General features: G+C 37.5%; 4 protein-coding genes across 9 annotated transcripts in view; 2 read left to right on the plus strand and 2 right to left on the minus strand.

Annotated features, from left to right (window-relative positions):
* The window catches only part of LOC119069790 (microtubule-associated protein futsch), a 60,485-nt gene extending 57,428 nt beyond the window's left edge, over nucleotides 1-3,057 (plus strand). For all 6 annotated transcript variants that reach the window (XR_005086410.1, XM_037173932.1, XM_037173936.1 and 3 more), the window contains 2 exons: nucleotides 1,206-1,357; nucleotides 1,971-3,057. Coding sequence is in view for 5 of the 6 variants with exons in the window: in XM_037173932.1 (XP_037029827.1) it covers nucleotides 1,206-1,357; nucleotides 1,971-2,094 (276 nt within the window). In the remaining variant the exon portion in view is untranslated. The remainder of the gene's footprint in view (nucleotides 1-1,205; nucleotides 1,358-1,970) is intronic.
* Nucleotides 3,058-5,090: 2,033 nt separating this feature from the next.
* Nucleotides 5,091-17,844, plus strand: LOC119069793 (intraflagellar transport protein 81 homolog). The gene is made up of 10 exons (XM_037173939.1): nucleotides 5,091-5,337; nucleotides 5,400-5,608; nucleotides 5,679-5,872; nucleotides 6,083-6,243; nucleotides 6,305-6,535; nucleotides 6,597-6,917; nucleotides 6,990-7,274; nucleotides 17,221-17,334; nucleotides 17,400-17,537; nucleotides 17,614-17,844. The coding sequence occupies exons 1-10, from the start codon at nucleotides 5,191-5,193 to the stop codon at nucleotides 17,785-17,787; spliced, it is 1,974 nt and encodes a 657-aa protein (XP_037029834.1). The 5' UTR covers nucleotides 5,091-5,190; the 3' UTR covers nucleotides 17,788-17,844.
* LOC119069794 (probable hydroxyacid-oxoacid transhydrogenase, mitochondrial) lies at nucleotides 14,227-16,418 on the minus strand. The gene is made up of 5 exons (XM_037173940.1): nucleotides 15,971-16,418; nucleotides 15,824-15,887; nucleotides 14,644-15,675; nucleotides 14,444-14,584; nucleotides 14,227-14,382 (listed from the first exon to the last, which is right to left on the minus strand). Exons 1-5 carry the CDS (start codon nucleotides 16,021-16,023, stop codon nucleotides 14,299-14,301), a joined length of 1,374 nt encoding a protein of 457 aa, XP_037029835.1. The 5' UTR covers nucleotides 16,024-16,418; the 3' UTR covers nucleotides 14,227-14,298.
* LOC119069792 (protein asunder) lies at nucleotides 17,795-20,252 on the minus strand. The gene is made up of 6 exons (XM_037173937.1): nucleotides 19,886-20,252; nucleotides 19,436-19,813; nucleotides 18,650-19,381; nucleotides 18,450-18,586; nucleotides 18,190-18,383; nucleotides 17,795-18,117 (listed from the first exon to the last, which is right to left on the minus strand). The coding sequence occupies exons 1-6, from the start codon at nucleotides 20,171-20,173 to the stop codon at nucleotides 17,837-17,839; spliced, it is 2,010 nt and encodes a 669-aa protein (XP_037029832.1). The 5' UTR covers nucleotides 20,174-20,252; the 3' UTR covers nucleotides 17,795-17,836.
* Between the last annotated feature and the right edge of the window lie 33 nt (nucleotides 20,253-20,285).

Here is a 20,285-nt window from a genome sequence, read left to right on the forward strand (position 1 = left end):
TACTCATTTGGCTTTATTCCTTTAATTTTTGCAGCATCAATCACACCAATTTGCACACACTGTTACATTTTATCACTCAGTCCAGTGCCTATTTCAAATGATCAAAATTTTGGAAAAAATTACCATTTTTTCAAAATTTACTCAAAAATAAATTAAAAAATTGAAATAAGCTCCGACTCACTCATTGAATGTATTATCATTATGTTCATATATTTATATTATTTTTTTTATTAAATGTTTAACCTACAGCGATAAGAAACTTAAATTATGCAGCTGAATTCACCAGCTTGGTAAAAAAAAACATTTACGACTGATTGTACTGTAACAAAGACTCTGTGCGTAAGATCTCTTTCGATGGTTTACCACATGTGTTTCTGGACCAGCTGGTGGGATTCGGCTGGAGTACAAAAATGCATATTTCAAAATTGAAAAGACTGTAGTGCTTCTTTCACCATTTACACATGAATTATGTTTGTACACGTACACGACTTTCTTGAGATTAATTTTGTAAGATTTTGTGTTAGAAAATAGAAGATTTGTTTAACCGGTGCATATGAACCATAATTTTGTGAGCTGTACATTTGTATACTTCACAGACACAGACTAAGAAATTTTTCACAGATCAATTTTTGTTATTTTATTTGGACGGAAATTTTGATCAATGAAGTGGCGATCGAAGTACTTTATAAAAAAAAGTTTCTAAAGCTGAGCACGGCTGTAAAAGTGTACAAAAATTTCGAACCCGTCAGACCTATTGTGACTGTCGTCTGAATAACAATATTTTTTATAGAAAAGTTCAACGTTCTAATTTCCAGATCATTTCAGGTGAAAAATTGTTATTTTTGCATTGCTTATTTGAGAAATCACACAAGATGGATCTACGATCCTCCTTTCGGTTTGTGATACTTTCCAAAAATTATATTCCTGTTCTCAGGATTTTGAGTATTTGAGGATTTTTTTTACGTTTACGATAATCAGGTGACAACGACACCTGGTCATTACTCCGCTCCGGTTCTATTTTGGTTTTAATTTTGAGAATTCGGGTCTTTATAATCAATCGGTGCTGAACGCCGCTTCGTTGAGTTTTATGGTTGAACGCCAGTTTCATTAACATAAAAAAATAACAAAATTTTTTAGCAATATTATGAACCTTTATAAAAATCGAATCTAATATTTTTTTCTCAATTCATCGTTTTTTCTTATAGAACGTTCAAATAACCAACTTCTCTACAGCCTGGTCAGATGGTCTCGCATTCTGTGCCTTATGCCACCATTTTCTACCAGATTCTTTCGATTACAGTGTCCTAACACCGAAGCAACGAAGACACAATTTTACACTCGCATTCCGCATTATGGAGTAAGTAACAAATTGAATACCCAGTTTCCTTTACGGTTCAGCGTTGAAATGGTTTGTAAAATGATGGTATATCCAGAGTGGTATTAACGGTTTCCTTGTAATCTGTGACAAGGATTTTTATTTTTTTCGGATCGAAGAAATTTGCGCTTTCGTGCTAAAGGACCGTGCTATTTGCTTATTATTTAGCCCGAACCGCACAGCCACTTATATTTTTATCGAACTGATAGTCAGTGTTCAGTTCAATATTTCAGTCTTAACGGCTGTACTACTCATGAAACTTTAAACTCAGTGAGTAAATAAGACTCTTGTAGGTAAGGATTGTCTAAGTTATAGATAATGGAATTTATTCGCTATTAACGAAAGAATATTTCGCTTATGATTCACTAAAGTTTTACATGTCTAGCCCAAAATGCACATAGTCGGAAAAAAATTGTCAATGTAACGCGACCTGAGTTCTTCGAACAGGTTTTGCAAAACCAATTTCTTCAATCATTTTATTCCCAAAGACAAGCCGGAGCACTTGAACTTTAAAACTGCATTGCAACAATTTTCCTAATCCGATTAGTACATAAACTGTTTTATTAATGTTCATCTTTTCTTAATTTAACTAAAGTGAAAAAGCCGGGATTGCGCCCTTGCTAGATGTCGAGGATATGGTAATCATGAGGAAACCTGATTGGAAATGCGTCTTCACATACGTTCAATCAATTCATCGACGTTTCAGAAATGTTGATTAAAAAGAAATTTAAACAAAAAATAAAATTTTGGTTCAAAACTTTTTATAAATTTTTAGTCTATAGTGCGCTGGTTAATAAAGTTAAAAATGTGTGTCGATTGTTTTGTTTCTCAGAAAATAAAATTTGTTGTTCAGTTTTATATTATAAAGGAATCAGCTTAATGTAACTAAATTCAATGTTATTTTGTTCAATTTAAAAAGAATTGCAAAAAAATAGTGCACCGAAGCCATACAGTGGAACCTGTTTTGTAGAATTAAATTTATAAAAATAATTCGAAAATTACGACGAGTTTTTCGTGTAAAATTTTTGATCGTAGGCGAAGCCGAGAATTATAAGAATTTTTAAAAATTTAATTTTCTAAAATAGGCCGTGTAATACAATGCTGCTTTAAATATTCACTTAAGCGTACGAACGAAAAGCGTCCAATTTTCTTAATATTTTCAAAACGATTTTTGTAAGTTTTGTATCCCGTTTTTTTTTTTTTGCAAAAAGTTTAATTCCATTTTGTGTAGATATATCTGACTGTGCTTAATAATAGAGTTGTTGTAGAGAACTACGTTGTTCGGAGATAGAAAAAAAATCGCTTACGTCCATTTGGAAATATGTTTGCCGTTCTTCTTTAAACTTTTTAATAATTTATTAAGGGAAAAGCTTACTTTTTATTACAAATACAGAATTTTTACAAGAAAACAAAAAAAAAGAAAATATTTTAAGGTGCAGGATACATTTCAATACAACAAGAAATTAATATTTTTTATTTATAATTATTATATGACAACGAAACACTAAAAACTTTTGTAAAATAACAACAAAAGAAAATTGAATTTAAATTCTAATCGTAGAATCGTTAAGACATATATTATTATTGAGTTTAAACAACAAAAAATTATTAATTTTTAAGAAAACATTTTATGTAACCAATTTGTTAATTAATTCTTTCTGAAAATAAACTTGAAAAAATGTTATCGTATTTTAAATTATATATAAATAAATGCATTTAGTGTGTTTTCTAGGTAAAATAAAGTTTTGTACCTTCGGAATATTCAAAGGAAAAGAATTGGTTTTGAAAGATCCCTATTATTCTTCTTAAAGAAGTTTGCATTAGTAGTCCCGTGCCCCACGATTGGTTGCAGTCGTGGCCGTTCTCTTTTTTCTTAACCCAATACCGGCGATGCTTCGACATATTGTTATTTCTGCCATTTCATTGTCGGATTGGCTTTGAGTGATGACCAGCGATGACAATGATATTCGTTTCTCAGCGAATTCTAATATCAAATCAGCGGATTTACGCTTTTATTGACCTTGCTTTGCTATTGGTTTGGTTCGTAAAGTAACGTGCAATTTCGAATCTGGTGAAGTCATTGGTTAAGATGCTTGTTTGTCGGGTTCAACTCCTTTACTGTTACAAATTTCATTAGCCATTTAAAAATCATAATTGCCAAGATACTCCTCATCCACAAACATGTCATCCGGTGATTTTGAGGTACAGTTTTCGACTGATGACGTTTCAGTGACCTTGACATCAGAAGCCTCACTGTTGCTGCCACTGTCTATCCGGTAATTAGCTGTATTTTCAACTTCGGAGGAGCATTCACTGCAAGTGTTTGCTGAATATCTGCAAAACTATAAAACTATATCACGAACAGGCCGCGATATGTGCATATTTAAATAGTGAATTGACAAAAGTTTAACAACCGATATTGGATACGATTCCATTTACTTTGGAAAAACTTTCAAGTGAACAGTCGCAGCATTTATACGAAGCGACAATTGAATTATCGAACAACGTGAAGAATATGGCTACATTAAAATTGTACATGACGTATTTGCCAATAATGCGTCATGGTCAGAAGAGTCTAGAAGAGGCCAGCAAACTACAACTGTTGAATGAACAGCGCGGGAACATAGGGCATAGGGCGTATAAAAGAACCGAGAGTACATTTGTTTTGAAAATTTTGATCTTTAGGTTCTTTGAAATTTGGGAGTTATTTAACGCTCCAAATGACTGTCGTGCTCTTTGAATTCGGGGTTTCACATCTGCATCCAGTGTCACCATCTTTCGTGATTATGCTTCCCAGATATTTTAAGCTTTCAACTTCCGTTATTTGTTCTCCGTCGATTGGAAGAACTCAGTTTCCAGACGTACATACTTTAAGCTTTTTCGTCTTTTTGGAGTTCAGATTCAAACCGACTTGTTTTCCGTAGTGAATGAGACGATTTCATTTTTCCTCCATGTTTCTTCCAGTGTGTGTTAACAAACGGGCTGCGATACTCCACTGAATACCATTCAACTCGGCATTCGTTTTTCTCATCACCCGGTCCAAGACGAGCAAAAATAAAAGTGGTGAAAGGACATTCCTCTTATTTTACCTCACTGTTCTTTACTCTTTACGAACACTGCCTCCCAGACAAGAACAAGTTCTTCACAAAAACTGGGTTTTACGACGACGATGGCGAACTTTCATCGGATGAGAAAGAATACCTTCCAATTGACAATTTTTCACATTCAGACTCCGATTCAGAAATAGACTGTGAGAGCGACCTACTTATACACATTAAATATAATCCTGTAAATCCTTTAAACAGATCCTACGGCAGCACAGTTCGTCCGCAAGAAAATATTTGTCCTGATTAAAGAGCAGTGCCCATTTTCGAGAAAGGCAATATTTTCGAGTTTGTAGTTAATCGATAGTAGCCCTGTTCCAAATTTCTGATTAATGTGTGATCTTCAAAACAGTCTGTTAACATTTCAAAGACGCTGACGGCAAGCATATTAACAGTTGTGATTATCGTTGTCAGTAAATGCTATAAACCATAAGGCCGACATCAGAATATCTAAAAATGTGTGTACCTATTATACCGACATCAACAGACATTATTATCGGCCCAACATTAATATAATGTATATTGATGCCAAACATGTATAGTAAGAGAGGTATACATTTTCCTTTGCATTGCCTAGCAACAAACATGGAAATACACAAGTAATGATATAAATGTGAATATTGTTGGGTACAGTATATCCGAATGGCCACAACACGTTAACAAAAATTAAAGTAAAATCTGTTCGAACGTCTGTCCTCCTTCTCCATCAAAATGACCGAAGATCTAAAATTCATCGTTGCGGAGATCAATAAAATCTTAAAGGCAGATTACAATTTGATTTCCTTCGATTCATTGTCGATAGAAAATTTGCTGCAATTATTGCTTGATGTTTTGGAGAAATTCGGTGCCGCTGCCAAGGTAAATTTATTTTTTACAATTCGGACAGAGTAATCGTAAATATCAAAAATTGCAATTTGAAGTTCGATGTGAAGGAATCAGACCCAGCCGATACCAACAAATTTCTATTGGACTCATTGAAGAAGATTCAATATCGACCAGCTAACGCGAATGGAGATCCCACAGCTTTTCGTCGGCTCTTACTGCAGGGCGACAAAAAAACCATCTATCCCATCTTACAATTCATATTCAAAAATGAGGAGAAAGTTAGAAATCTCGCCTATTTGGCCCAGTATGTATACATACGACTTGAGGAAACTGTAACAGAATATGCTGGAAGGTAACACTGTACCCATTTTTAGGTACTTGATTCCGATTGATCTCCCTCCAGAAGCAATGGCTAACCAGGAAATCGCTAATTTATGGAGTGAATATCAATTGATTCTGAACGAATTTAAAGAGGTTCATCGCGGACATACTACTTCGAGAAAGGAGAGCGATCAGTTCAAAGAGCTGAAGAATGATATTGGTATCATTGATGCGGAAAAGGAAAATGGTAACGACAGGCCGGAGTATTTTACAATTTGATTACATCCCCACAATTAATTGAGAATTGCAGTTCGACACGAGATTACTACGGTTTCTCGGAAATTGGAATTCTTAAACGTTTTGTTGTTATATTGGGAAGCTTACAGTCGACTGATTCTTATCTAATCTGCTTATCTAAAGAACATAACTTCAACTGATTGTCTCTATTTTGTTTAAGTAAAAAAGCGCTTGGAGCGAACACAATCTCGTCTCGACAAAATTCCTCAACAAGACCTATTATTAGAAGCTGGTAATGCTTTACGCGTGGAACGAGATCGTCAAAAAGAGCTCCATAGTCAATTAGAAATGCAACGCCAAAGTGTACAAAAGGCGACCGTTGTATGTTGTTTGTAATGTACTTGAATTCAACTCATAGTTGTAATCGTTCTCATTTCACAAGACCCAAGAACGCTTGCTGAAGGAACTGAACGCTGCTCAAGTAGCATCCCATGATGCAGCGCCTCAATATCTGCTGCAATCACTTCTGGAGGAAACAGATATAGCCAGGTTTATGGTGCAACAAAAATTACCGCAAGAAGTAGCTACGAAAAAGGCCGAGATTCAAATACTGGACGAGGTTCTCACTCATCCGTCAATTACGCGCGAATATTTGACTGATTTACAGGAACAAGTTCGTTAAATAAATTATTCCTGAAACGAATTAAAAATCAAAATCCGCTTCCCTATTCAAGATCGATAAAATTGGAGCAGATGTGCACAGAATGCTGGACAGTCAGTTGACGGACCGTGGCAATCAAAGTGATAATTTGCTACCGTTTCGACAACAAGCGGCGACCGTAGCTCGGAATAAAGACATGTGCGCGGAGCAGTTGGACCAAGTGACGAAAGAGTTGCGTGACGTAGAAAATCAAATACGCCAGAAACAAGAGGTCCTGAACGGAATCGTTGGCGGAACGATTTTGCGAGGCGAAGAGCTCAAACAGTATGTGAATATGTTGCGAACAAAAAGTTCAGTGTACAAGCAAAAACGAGCAGAGCTCGCAGCGGTGAAGGTAAACAAAAGTGGTCGCCAGTCAGAGTGTCTTTAATCAAAATGATAAAATTGTTAATTTTCACTTGTGCAGGCAGAAGCTAGTGATCTGCAGCAAACTTTGGACAATCTAAAGCAACAAGATCCGACACTTTTCTTTCCAAATGAATCTGCACAGGATGACAGTATGGACGGTTTGATGTCGCGTCCAGAATCACCAATAGAAAGCCGCGGTGTAACAGAGTTGGCTAGATTGGTCGACGGATTAACAAGAGCTGTGATCGCTGCTCGTGAACGAGCCACACCATTGTCCCAACAGATTGGACCACTTCGGTTAAAGTTGACCGATTTAAAGGAGCAAAGAGATTTGAAGAAGCAGGTTAGTGGAATTGTGGCTCTATTTTTGTTTAAAATCGCTTTCGATAAACAAACCGTTGTTTTATCCCTGAATTGTTTCCATTCTTTCATTTTTAAATTTTTGTCACTAAGTGTGAGTTACATCAAGAGAGACCACAGCGTTCAATTTCGCAGAAACAGTATATCAGCGATACAAAGACCTTTACCACTCATCTATTGATCATTTCGTAGCTTGTTACATAATTAACTACTTAGGAAACTATACCGTAACTGTATTAAACTCCAGTAGCCCAACGGGGTTTCCATATCCACACATACTCTGCCATCACTTCTTTGAGGTGCTTAATGATATGTTCTTTCTTTGACGTATAAAGGAGAGTTTGAAAATGCAACCGATTAAGCTATAAACAAATTTGATAAATTTTTAGCTTTTTTCCACTAACTTCAACAATTTGTCCACAAGATTTCATCTTTCATAAGCGTCTATCCATCTGTTGTCGACAATGACGAGAAATATAAACAATGAGCTCTAGCTAACACAAGTTTACATAGAATTGAAATGCATGTCTTTAACAAATGAAGTAATAGATTTTGTATCAGACCCTGTGCGTTACTTTGAACATAAGATTTTTATATGACGACCCGTTTCTGAAATAATAATTTTGTGACAAAAGCAAACTGCTAATTGTGTCTTTGAGTAACAAGTTTTAACTGTCTTTTCGACAAGTGTAGAGTTTTTTTCTACGGCCGAAGTCAAGGTACATTTACACTTGTCGAAAAACAGTCATCGAAGTGGCTCAAAAACACACCTGGTAATGGAAGTTTGCTTTCGTCACAAAATTGTTTTCGAATAAATGAATTACGCAATTACGTAGCAGCATCAAAATTCAAGAAAAAATAACCGAAAATATTCTTCATGTAATGGATCATTTTTGCAGGGGTAAACTGCTGCGTAATGTTCAACTTTCGTATGTGGCAGACAGTAAAATATATTTCATCCAAAAATTAAACCAACATTGAATGCCTCACCTGGCGTTCCTGTTCTTCGAACTCTGGAGACTTTTTCGAATAGAAAAAATTTCTCGTTTCAAATATAAATGGTTTTTATTTACATAAAGCTAAAATTGGTAAAAATTGTTCCTAACATCGAAACGAAATAAAATCACGATGTCCGTATAAGTGGCATCATAAACAGTCCGTTATTAGTTTCGAATTTAATTAATTTCGTTGTAATTTCGTCTAAAGTTATAATTTCTACGTAATCGCTCTCGCTCACCGACACCAGTTTCTCCTCGTTGAACGGTGCAAAATATTCCGACAAAATGTTCTTCAAACTATGAAATTTCCGGCCCACAATCAATATTTGCTCATTACAATTGCTAATAATTTCGTTAATCTCAAAAATGCCCTTCTTCGACAAAATGTAATTGTTCGGATGTTTATTGTTAAAGTAAAAATTATCAAAAATTAAATTACGATCCTCGTCAATATGATACGGTTTGTCCCTAATGCTTACCAACGACGTTATCGAACAACTGTTTTTGTACACAATTTGTTCAGCAATTTCTTCAATCGTTATGTTCTGGTTGTACTGAATCAGAGAATGCACGAAATTGAATTGTTCCTCGTAACTGAAGCCACCGACCGATTCAATTGATCCAAGCTGTGCAATTGTATCTTCGAAATGGATCAAATTGTGAACGTTGTAGTCGACGTAGTGTTTGCCGTACAGCGATGCAAATTCTGTGGTGAAACTATTCAAGAAATATCCAACGATCAGCGCACTATGTTTCCGACTTTTGTATTGATTGATCATGATCCTAGCCGCCACATGCAGGTACATAAAGTGAATGTAATATTTCCACGGCAGATTGTTATGCAGCACTATCGGACCGAAGTATATGAGAAACAATTTCCAATGGTACGCATCCCAAGTTTCCGTATCGTCACTGTAGTTGAACGGTTTCTGTAGCTCTTCGGGACAATTTTGTGCAATTTTTTCCAAATGCGCTAACATTCGCAGCCAGTTGACGCGATTGATTCGATAATCCAATTTTCCCTTGGTCCACAACGTCACCAGTTGCTTCATAACGCCCAGACAAACAGTGTACTTGTAGTCAATCGATGTCTGGGTCACCAGTCCCACATTCAATTCCAATGCAATTGGTACGTCCAAATGATAGTCACTGTCCAGGCAATACTTGAAATCATCGTCTAAACGCAAATTCTCCGTTTTGCACGATGTCGGGAAAGTGGTAATGTTGCCATTGAATTGTCCATTCACACGTAGTTCACTCTTCACGCGACATTTGCTGCAACCATATAAACTCTCCGGTAACGATGTGCAGGTAAAAATACTGCTCGCAATAGGATCACAAATGAATGCATGCAAACCGATTCGAGAGATTTTGCGACCATTAAATGGTTCAATGGGAGTTTTTGTTGTAAGTGCTTTCATTTCATCGACAAAAGGACGAAGAATTTCGTTGGCTATTGTTGGTGTAGGAAATGTACCGTCGTAGATTGCAATGATGAACGAAGTGTTGATATTATTGTTTGGTGTCGTTTGTTGCAAAATGTTGGCAATTTTTCCGAACAGAATCAAATACCGAGGTAATTCGACGCCTCGTTCCGTCGTGGATTTTATGACATACAGCCCAATGGATAGGTCCAGACATGAATTGTTGAAATGCAAATTCGGATAGGAGCGCAGGTAGTTCTGAAGCGATTTCTCGACACCGAAATTTAGATACCGTCCTGAAGACATTTTTATAATTTCGTATTCGGTTGTCCATTTCACTAGCGTGTAACTGGTTGAGCTAACTTCGGGTGCAACATTTACGTACACTTTTGACGACTTTACGATTTGCTCGCGTAGACTCGGATAATTGAGGTCATTGAATTCGATGAATTTAATTTTTTTCGCCAGTTCGTCAGTACTGCCTCCACTGTTGGCCACTTCTTGGAACAAATATTCCGTTTTGATTTTGTCACGATAAACATTTTTGAACTTTTTCTCCTGCCGTTTTGCGTACGGTTTCACGACACACTTGTTGAACAATTTCGTTAGATTAATTTTAGCCATTCGTTTGCACGTTTTGTATAGACTACGGTGGGCCTGCTGATGTCTTTTCATCACTAAACTCAATAATCTTTTCACCGATATATGAACCATCTCCAACACAAAACTACGTTACACTAACTTTTCTTCCGTGCATCCCTTAAGTGCACATAATGTTGTATCGGTTGCCATGCACGCATTCACCGAAATAGAGATATGCCTGGAGACTGACTGCATGAGTCTTTAAAATAAAATTTTATTTGCTTGTCGGATGGGAAGAATCATTATCCCTCTACCTGCGAAAAGGAACATATTTTCCCATTTTTTTTTCTTCTTTTTTTCTCTCTATTTTTAAAATTGTCTTTGTAAAGCTGGCATTAGGGTACAGGGTAGTAAGATGCATAAATTCATAAATTTTGGTTGAAGAGAAAAAAAAATTATTTCGTATTATACCTACCTCTACGGACGGCAACATAAATACGGTTTTATTTTTAAAATCTCCTCCCCGTTAGAAGACAGTAAACAGTGGCGTGCAAAAGACGTCTTTGTTGTTGATGCAATGTCTGATAATTTCCATCGTTATTCGATTCGACCCATCCAGAGATACATCGAATGGGGCAATTGATAAGGTCCATTCTAGTTAATAGAGTATACTTACGAACTTTTGCTATCTATTTAGTAATCGCTGATCCATTGAATTTGGAAAATTTAAAGGGGACCCTTAAAATGTAGCCTCATAGACTCATATTATCTGCGAATTTTCAAGCTACAGAAGTGTCCAGGGCAGCATAACCCTAATCTAGGTCTCCCAATGCGATTGGTTAGCTAAGGTATGAATCATTTTTTTCATAGTCATGTCATGGACAAGAATGCGTTAACTGGATTAACTGGACGCCACCACTGGTCTAGCTAAAACAGATATAACACTCTATAATGGTGCTGTTGTGCAACGAAGTTTAGCAGAAAAGAAAATCCGTCTTTAGGACCTCGTTTCGATCCTTTGTCGTATTGTATATGAGTGTGTATATGACTGCAGTTCCTTTTTATTATTATTTTCGTTTCGTATATTCGATGGTTAGGCTATTCTGTTCGGTTTGCAATTCTGCTTAAAATTACATCGAAAAAAATTTCGGATTTTTTTTCTTATTTTGCGTTTATATTCACAACATTTCGTACCGAACGAAAAGTGTGTAAATAGAGTCACAGGTGAATATGGTGCTCAGCTATCCGGATGTGTACATACATTTGGTTGAAATGTACTACTTTTTCAGAAATGTTTTTACGGAAAACAATTTCTTTGATGCATTGGAAAATCAGCATTCTTCCAGGGCATGCACAAAATTAAATCTAATCTACCGTCATAAGAAAAAAAAAACCTTAGCGTTTTTCTCTTGTTTTATTGAAATTGCATTGGACAATAATGAGAGACAAAGAGAACTGCCATCACTTTCACTCTCATTATTGTTAAATGCTATTGCTAACGAGTCATTAATTGCAAATACAATTTAATTGTCTCTGTAAATGTGGCGTGGGGTAATTGGGCACACGGTGCTAAAAAAACGCATTTTTCAACTACGTTAGGTGAACTCGCACACGATTTTTCCATACCAAAATTTTGTAAAAGGAGTCATTGCCATGGTGCCCCGATACCGTAAATGTAAGCGAGTCGACAAAAGTCGAGACCAGTAAATCGATATAGCTTTAAATTTTCACAAAATATTTAGGCGAAATGTTACTTAGAAAAGTGAAAAGTAAAATTTACTTGTACGTCGCAAAAATATACTTTCTGCAACAATGTACCGATATACGACAAACAATGTTGCAATAGCTATTTTCCTAACTAGTTAGTAAATGAGGTCGTTTTGCGCACTAGATGTGAATTTGTCTATACGAGCTAAGCGAGTTCGGCAGCACATTATGTGAGCAAAACCCCAGTTTACTAACGTACAACAAGTACAAAAGTTAGTGAAAATATTCGTACACGCTGCTTTCAAAATTTCAACGCGAATTATTTTGCCAACTTATTCGTGCTTTCAGCCATAAATATTTACGCACGGAAATTTTCGGGAATAGGAAACTTCGGTTGGCTGGTAGAGGCGCTACAATTTTTTTCAGTGCTTCATTCCTTACGCTCTATTTTCAGGTGACATAATTTCACTCTGATAAATATCTATGAAATGTCATAGCCGTGAAGTTGCTTCACAAAAAAATAGATCGCTGACATTGACGAAATGTAATAGAAATTTACGAAAATCTATTACATTTGAGCTTTAGCTTCCAAACATCATTTCCCTATAAATCTACTGCATTTGCTAACTAGATTGATGAGTCAGATGAATATTTATGCCACTCAACATCATAATATGCAAAATTTGCAAACTTTAAATGCCTAGGCCTCGTGTCATTATTACACATCTAGAGCCTAATAATATATATTACACACTTGTCACGAAGAAGTCGAGGCCTGCCGAGACTGATAGTGACAAGTGTGTACTCTATTTTATCACATAAGCGTTAACGAGACAACAACATAGAACTGAAGTGTAATTTTTGAATTAAACTTCTAGGTAAGTAATTTTGACATCCGAACACCGCGCGTATGCAATAAAGTACTTTGCACCTCAGTTGCAACAATTACTATTTCAACATACAGTAATTATAGGGATGTTTGTTGTCTCTTTTGCATTTATTTCACTTGACGGTGATAGACTATGTGATTAAATATCTATCAATTCGATCTTCAAAAATTAGTGGTATACTGGTACACTCTAAGTAGAATACTAAAACTGGAAAGTGTATCATATCATACACAATTTAACACTGTAAAAAAAATTGTCACTCGAAACACTTTTGCAAAGTCAACGCACTTTAAGCATGAGTGATCATAGTGGTCAGCTGCAGAAAGTACTCTTTTTTACATGAAAACGTTTTCACAGTGTTTGACGTTTGTATGATACACTGTCCAGTTTCAGTACTCTATTTAGAATACAACTCATGCTTGAAGTGGTGGTGGTACTTTAAATAGAATACTGAAACTGGACTGTGTATCAAACAAATTCTAACATTGTATAAAAATCTGGAAAAGCATTTATATAAAATAGTGTACTCTATTTGGCATGTGTCACTTTGCTTGAAGTGCGTTGTTACAGTACGTTGATTCGATATATATAAAATTTACATTACGCATTGCCATTTTCAACAGCCTTTAGGGCTCTAAAAATGGGTAGTTTATGCTAAATTTAAGCGTGAGCGGCAACAAGACTAAAATTTGGATTTTCTTCACTCGGTCTTAGGCACGTTTACAAAAAAATATCATCAGTCGATTATATAATTTCCAAATAATCGATACAATATCAATCGAATGTTTTATCGATAATCGATAAATATCGACTGATAATTCGATTATTCGATTGATATTGACTTTTTGAAAATATCGATAATCGATTCTAAGGAAATCTAAGGAAATTCTACAGTTTTTCAATATTTTAGCCATTAATTTACCATTTTAACTACAGTTCTATGACTTCGCTTGGCACCCTCAAAATATCCATTAAAATGTTGCTATGGTCCGTAAAACACTGTTTACCATAACTTTACTCTTTTACCTCTGTCATCAGGTGTTTCAATGAAATCCTCCGTTCAACGAAAACAGTACCTGCTTTTCGAATAATTACCACCGATACATACTCATCCTCTATGACTGCGAAAATATTGCTATGAATGACCACAAGCCAAATCGCATCTCGTTTACATTTCATCGTCTGAATACACACTCGATACCCGCAATTCATATTTTTCAGCCGTACTCCACAATTAAATACACCAGCTGCTATTCGGAACTGATGCTAGTGCGTAACGAAATGAAATGCGGTAAGGTGTTTTGTTTGTGCATCTATTTCAAAAAAACGAAGAGTTTGTTCAACACACAAAAGCGTTTTAATTTATTCGATCCAATGTGGCACAAATCAAAAACATGTTAGCGAAATTAGTAAATTGAAAATGAGTCTGCCAATATTTGCGACAGGTCTTCTTTCGATTGAGGTCGCGGTGCTAATTTCGTTATCCGTTCCTTTAACAAAACACAAGAAATTAATAAATGAAAATGGAAGGGCAATTACAACAAAGTAAACCTGTGGCAATGTTCCTTTGACTAGATTGTCTATGTCATCGGTAGTGAATCCAAGGGCAGTCAAGCCATTCTCGATGTTTAGCTCGTACATGTACTTTCGGATAACATCGCTTAAAATCAGTCCAGCATCGCTCAATTTAGCCTGAAATTGGATAGCGAATAAGTGAAGTGGATGAGAATCGATTGTGACATGTTGGTAACCTTCGATATATCAGCACCCAATATTTTGGCCGCTTCCAAATGCCTTTCAGGACAAGACGAGGCTGTAAATCTAAATACTGCCGGTGCAGTCATTACAACCGACAGTCCATGCGGAATGATAGCATGATCACAGTTATAGTCCTTTGGTTTGAACGATTTCACATAACCCGATATGGGATACGATATGCCGTGACAAAGATGCACGCCTGCATTACCGAATCCAACGCCAGCCATCGTGGATGCTAAATGCATATTACTTCTGGCTTTTAAATTATCCGGTTGGAATACGGACGATTTGAAATGTTTGCTAATAGTTTCCAGAGCGAAACGTGCCCAGACGTCCGATATAGGATTACTTCCTTGATAGGTTGGCCGAAGGTTTGGATTGCTCGGCAGTTCTCGTTCGGTGTACGGAAGGGCGGTGAAACTCTCTAGGGCATGACAGAAAACATCGAAGCCCGAGTAGACGGCAACTTTTTCCGGTAAATGCAGCGTATGCAATGGGTCGACTAAACCTAAAATTGGTCGCAAGAATTTACTTGAGAAGCCCGTTTTTGCGTGTAACGCTTTGTAATCGAATATTGCAACGCCAGTTGTCTCCGCACCCGTCCCGGACGTTGTGGGTATGGCAATCATAGGTTTTAACGGCACACTAACAGCTTTACCCTTTCCAACGGGAGCATTAACGTAATCCAGAAATTCTGCATCTCTATCACAACCATAAAGATTTGCTACTTTACACGTATCGATGACAGATCCGCCACCGATAGCAACGTAAGCATCAAACTCGTTGTTTCTAGAGAATTCAATGGCTTCCCACATACTTTTATCGGTTGGTTCAATTCTCACCGCATCGAAAACCTTGAATTTGATTCCATTCTTGACTAAAGAATCGTAGGCCGGAATGACCGATTTTAGCTGGCCAACATTTTTGTCGGTGAAAATGCAAACGTTTTTTGAATGTAGGTTTGCAAGATCGGCACCGATCTCTTTTGATACACCAACACCATACCTTACGGTCGATGAAAACATCTACGGAAATTATAAATGGGAATATGGGTGATGGGTTGTAAGCATACATCGTCAGCAGTCCAACAACGATGATAATTGAGTGTCAAACAATTACTCGACGACTCAATTAACACACCACTCAGACCCCTGACTAAAATTCAAATATTACTTCAAACGCATAATCTTTCGCATTGCTGGTAGCGTGAGATTGTGAATGAGCCGGGCACTGACAACTGTTGATTGAGGAAATAAATAGAAAAAAAAAAACATTTAATCCAAAATCCACAGTCATTTCGGTAGAATTTAAGTATCTTACGAGCTTTTATGAACTGTGTTTAGTAGATTTACAACGCGTTGACGCGGAAACATTTTGCTATTTGAAAAAAAACTACTTTTTTTTGCAAAGAAAGCGCAACAAAAACACTCGAAACTGATAAAAACGTAAGCGATGTTTATGTTCGCCTGACGTTCTTTAATCGTCTAGTGCGAAGTACGACAGAACGGAAAATATGAACAGAGATGATTTGTATTAAGCAGAGTGTGTGCGGAGTGAATTAGACAATTCTATCACGAAAAATACAACTACAAAATGACGTTGAAAATACGCGAAATCTGATTTTCTAAGCAGTATTTACGAGCAGTAACAAAACGATCGACTCAAATAAACTTGACCTCAAGATGTAACTGTACTGTTTGTAAAACTATTAGAAATCAACTAAAGTAATCAAAGGAAAGTAACTAGAAACTGCTCGGATTTTATTCAACGTCAGTGCATTTTCCGTCTTTATTTAGCTTAGATAAGACGTTTTTATTAAATAGAAAGTGTAGAACTAACTACTATTATACTGTTCGATTATGTAATCCAATCAAGTCTCAAGATCAAATTTGAATGATTTGTGTTTGATGAGTGAGACTTTTTACTCATTCAATCGAAAGATAAAAATTATGGACACGGAAGTAGGTCGATTTTACAGACTGTTGATCTGTAATAACCTTAACGCATTTCACCTAAAAGATATTTTATGCCACTCAGCATCATAATATGGAAAATTTGCCTCTGTGGAACCAGCGGCCTCGTGTCATAATTATACATTTAGAGCCGAATAAAGTACTTTGCACCTCGATCGCATAAATAACTAAATTATAGTTAGTCCTGCTCCGAAATTAAGTTTTTCCTATAAGTCTTCTAGGGTTTTTTAGGAGGGAAGGGAAGCGAAAGCTTCTGAAAAACGTCGATGTTACAGTGACATACTTTATGAACGGCCCGCTGGAAAGTACTTTATTACCTGTACCATGCGACATGCAAGAGTTGACCATTACATAGTAGGTTGTCCCCCAACGAAAATGAGTCAGCGATGAATCCAAATATGGATGGATTTTGATGAATTCTTGTAGAACTTAGGAGGTTACTGGGTTTGCTTACATGATAAGGCTGTTTCCGAATTAACGAATTACATAGCAACATCCAATGGATTCTGGCTTATTGTAATAATGAATTGCTTTCGCCGCATTCAATGTAATCAACTGTTACCAGCACTACCAATCCAATGTTTTGTTTTGTTATAGACATACAATGCCTTAAATACAACACTAACTGCTGAAGCAGCTGTTTTACACAGTGAAGTGTCTGAAGCCGAGAAAACCGTAAAGAGGTTAGAGTCGACATGGCAAGAATTACAAGTAAGTTCATGGGACATTAATGAACAATCGCGCACATTTAACGAACAAACAAAACAAAATTCTAGGCCGAACATGAGCGTATTGAAAATTTGCTGGAGAAAGCTGCCGAAGAACAACATGGTCCCAAAGGTAGTAACAGTCTGAGAAATTCACTGACCAATCAAATTAGAGAGCAAGAAGATTTAGCCGAATCATTAGCAGAGGTAAGTTCGGCTTTCTGTTCTCTTGGGACTTATGATCTACTTCCATCCATGAATCGATTGTTGTTTGTTTGCATAGGAAAATCGAATAATAAACAGCGAAAACGGTGGCGGTGAAAAGCAGCACGAAATGTGGGCAGATCTGAATACGTTGCTAAGAGTTAAATTGGAATGTTTGCGCGAGGCAAAGCAAATGGGACCCGGCGGTACACTATTCGTCCAAAAGGGAGCCGAAACATTCACATTACAATGAGAAAATGTTCACATTTTTCTGGCATTTTATTCGCAAATAAAGCTGATGATCACTTCACATCAGTTTCTCTAGGCACATTCTCTTTGACGCCAAGGTTCGGATAAAGTTTGGCGATTTGATTAATTGGTGTACACAGTCGACCGGCAAAATCGATTCGTTTTTGACTTTGTGCCCGTTCAGCTGCTGTAAATATATCCAATAGGCTTCGATTGCCCGTTCCACCGAAAGGGTTTTTCATTTTGGCCATAACTGTTGAATCGCCCGATAATGGTGGTGACATTGGCGAATCTGTTGTCGCTTTGATAACACTGAGTCGCTTTGATGAGTCGCCTGTGAATTTAAGCAAAAAGAAAATTAATTCCGTTACGTCCATTGGCGACAATCGCTTGAAGTCATTCTCACCCAACGACTCCAGTTCTCTCAAAGCTTGGTCCAGTTCTACTTTGTCCGCCGATTGGTCAACACCTCTTGATCGGCAGTCTCGAATGCATTGCAGTATAGTCATGTGGCCAGGCGACTTGCTACTAGCAATTAATAACGTCTCCAATTCAGCCCACAGCAACCGGTACTGTTCCTCTTTCTTATTTCCTTTCAGTCTGGAAAAATGAACGCGACAAATGAGACGGAGAAATTGTAAAAATCAAGCACAAAACGTGTCGTACCGATGACCTATTGGCAACGCTAATGGTTCATGTCTAGCTTCCAACGCGACGATACTGTAAATGACTTGCTGACACTGTACAACTTCTTCTTCTGTCAACACATCCTTGTTGGTTACATTTAAGATCGGATCAATGAACTGGGAAGAAGGGAGCAAAAGTTACAAAAAAAATGTCGGAATTGTCGTGATGTTCAAACCCACCTGTCGCACATTGTACAAAACGGTCGTTCCCAACGTCAAAGGCCAGTATTTGGTGTGTTTATGTAACCTTGACCGGACCTTTCCCAAATTTTCATCCGGCGGTCGTTCGCCTCCAACTTTGAGCGGAAACAGGCGATGATTTTGTATCAACGCACCAAAATCAGTGATGCGATAGTCGGTCACTTTTCCGCCACCACCTTCCAATATTGACGGCGGGTCTTCGAGACAACTGCGCGCAATATGCAATGTATGGATGAATATTTCGCCACCGTGGGCCGATAGCAAGTGACTGGTAAGCTTCCCACCAGATTTGCGTGGCATTTCCAGTAAAACGGATCGTCCATTTAGCAAGAAATTGATGAGACACGAACTCGGACGGGATGTGACGTCAACGGGTGTTACTCGATGTTGGGCTAGACACGGTTGCATGTCTGATGCACCCAATCCTCGCGGTGTGCACCACTTCAATGTCACCGTCTCGTATTTCGATCCTTCCTTCAAGCTAGTGGGTAACAGAAGTTCTGTTCCCAATATCACCGAATGGGCATTGCTTGAATGGAATATTTCAACGTCATAATTGGCACTGGAACTTGCATTTTGTTCCTCTTTCATTGGGATTCCGGTCACAGTCGTACTGGCCAGGTCGTAATGCGGTAATATCAGATGGGTTAATTTGTTTGATATGTCAGATGCCTTCACTGAATGGATTTCCGTTGATAGTAGCGGCGATATCTGAAAGACACCTACAATCAACGACTCGTTTCGACTTACTACCAAATCATATACCTCTTGCTGTCCCCGATCGTTTACCATCGATTCCATATTGGACGGATACAAATTGATAATGACGAGGTGACAGTGGTCGATCGGCATCAGTTCCTTGTGTGCGGCAGATAGAGCATTTTGTTGTACAATGACGGTGTGAAAAATATCTTCCAGTGACTTCATGCTGGCATCGTCTCTAGCTGATGTGATACATATAACACGTCCCTTGTTGGTGAACATTTTCGAATTCAGTTTCCCTTGCAGCAAAAGTTCTTTCTGTTGTTCGGTCGGTTCGGATATTGCTTCGACAGCTGCTCTCAGGCCATGGATAACTGAGTAGTCGCTGGACTGTGGCGGTATTCTAGGAGGTATACCAACCATTGCCATTGCATTCAAGACCTATAATCCGCAGATGAGAACACAAACGTGAAAAACTCATTTCCATAAAAAAACAGATCCGCCGACACTTACGTGAGTCAAATTTTGTGTTCCGGGCGCCCATGTATTGACGATATGTGCATTTGAGTCGCTCACTACGAAACGGATTAGTTTACCGGCCGGAAATAAGTCCCAAACGATGCGGCAGTATTCTGCCGACGATTCAACGGAACAAGTCCACAGACTTTTGCTGATCGGCGGCAGAGGAATGGCATTGCCTTTATTTTTGCCGAAATCTAAGTCAAGGTAATCCTCGCCGGATATTCCGAAATATTGGGTATGGTCGAGAACAAAAACAGTTTTGTGGTTTGACGAATTCATTTTTCAAAATAAACAAAACGAAACACAACCAAAACTCAGCACTGTGTTTCGTGACAGTTGACGTTTGCAGCGTCTGTATGTTCTCGGTATGTTCTGTATTTTGTTTATGATT

Source organism: Bradysia coprophila (genome assembly GCF_014529535.1).
Source record: "Bradysia coprophila strain Holo2 chromosome X unlocalized genomic scaffold, BU_Bcop_v1 contig_39, whole genome shotgun sequence".
In the NCBI taxonomy this organism is placed as follows: Eukaryota; Metazoa; Arthropoda; class Insecta; order Diptera; family Sciaridae; genus Bradysia; species Bradysia coprophila.

Coding starts and splice junctions, on each gene's coding strand:
- LOC119069794 (XM_037173940.1), bottom strand. CDS start 16,023: ATGTTTCCGCGTCAACGCGTTGTAAATCTACTAAACACAGTTCATAAA. Junction 15,676..15,823: donor CGAAAGATTATGCGTTTGAA/GTAATATTTGAA, acceptor TAATTTCCGTAG/ATGTTTTCATCGACCGTAAG. Junction 14,585..14,643: donor TGGGTGCTGATATATCGAAG/GTTACCAACATG, acceptor ATCCAATTTCAG/GCTAAATTGAGCGATGCTGG.
- LOC119069792 (XM_037173937.1), bottom strand. CDS start 20,173: ATGAATTCGTCAAACCACAAAACTGTTTTTGTTCTCGACCATACCCAA. Junction 19,814..19,885: donor GAACACAAAATTTGACTCAC/GTAAGTGTCGGC, acceptor TGCGGATTATAG/GTCTTGAATGCAATGGCAAT. Junction 19,382..19,435: donor ACGATCGGGGACAGCAAGAG/GTATATGATTTG, acceptor GGTGTCTTTCAG/ATATCGCCGCTACTATCAAC.
- LOC119069793 (XM_037173939.1), top strand. CDS start 5,191: ATGACCGAAGATCTAAAATTCATCGTTGCGGAGATCAATAAAATCTTA. Junction 5,609..5,678: donor AATCTCGCCTATTTGGCCCA/GTATGTATACAT, acceptor ACCCATTTTTAG/GTACTTGATTCCGATTGATC. Junction 17,335..17,399: donor CGACATGGCAAGAATTACAA/GTAAGTTCATGG, acceptor ACAAAATTCTAG/GCCGAACATGAGCGTATTGA.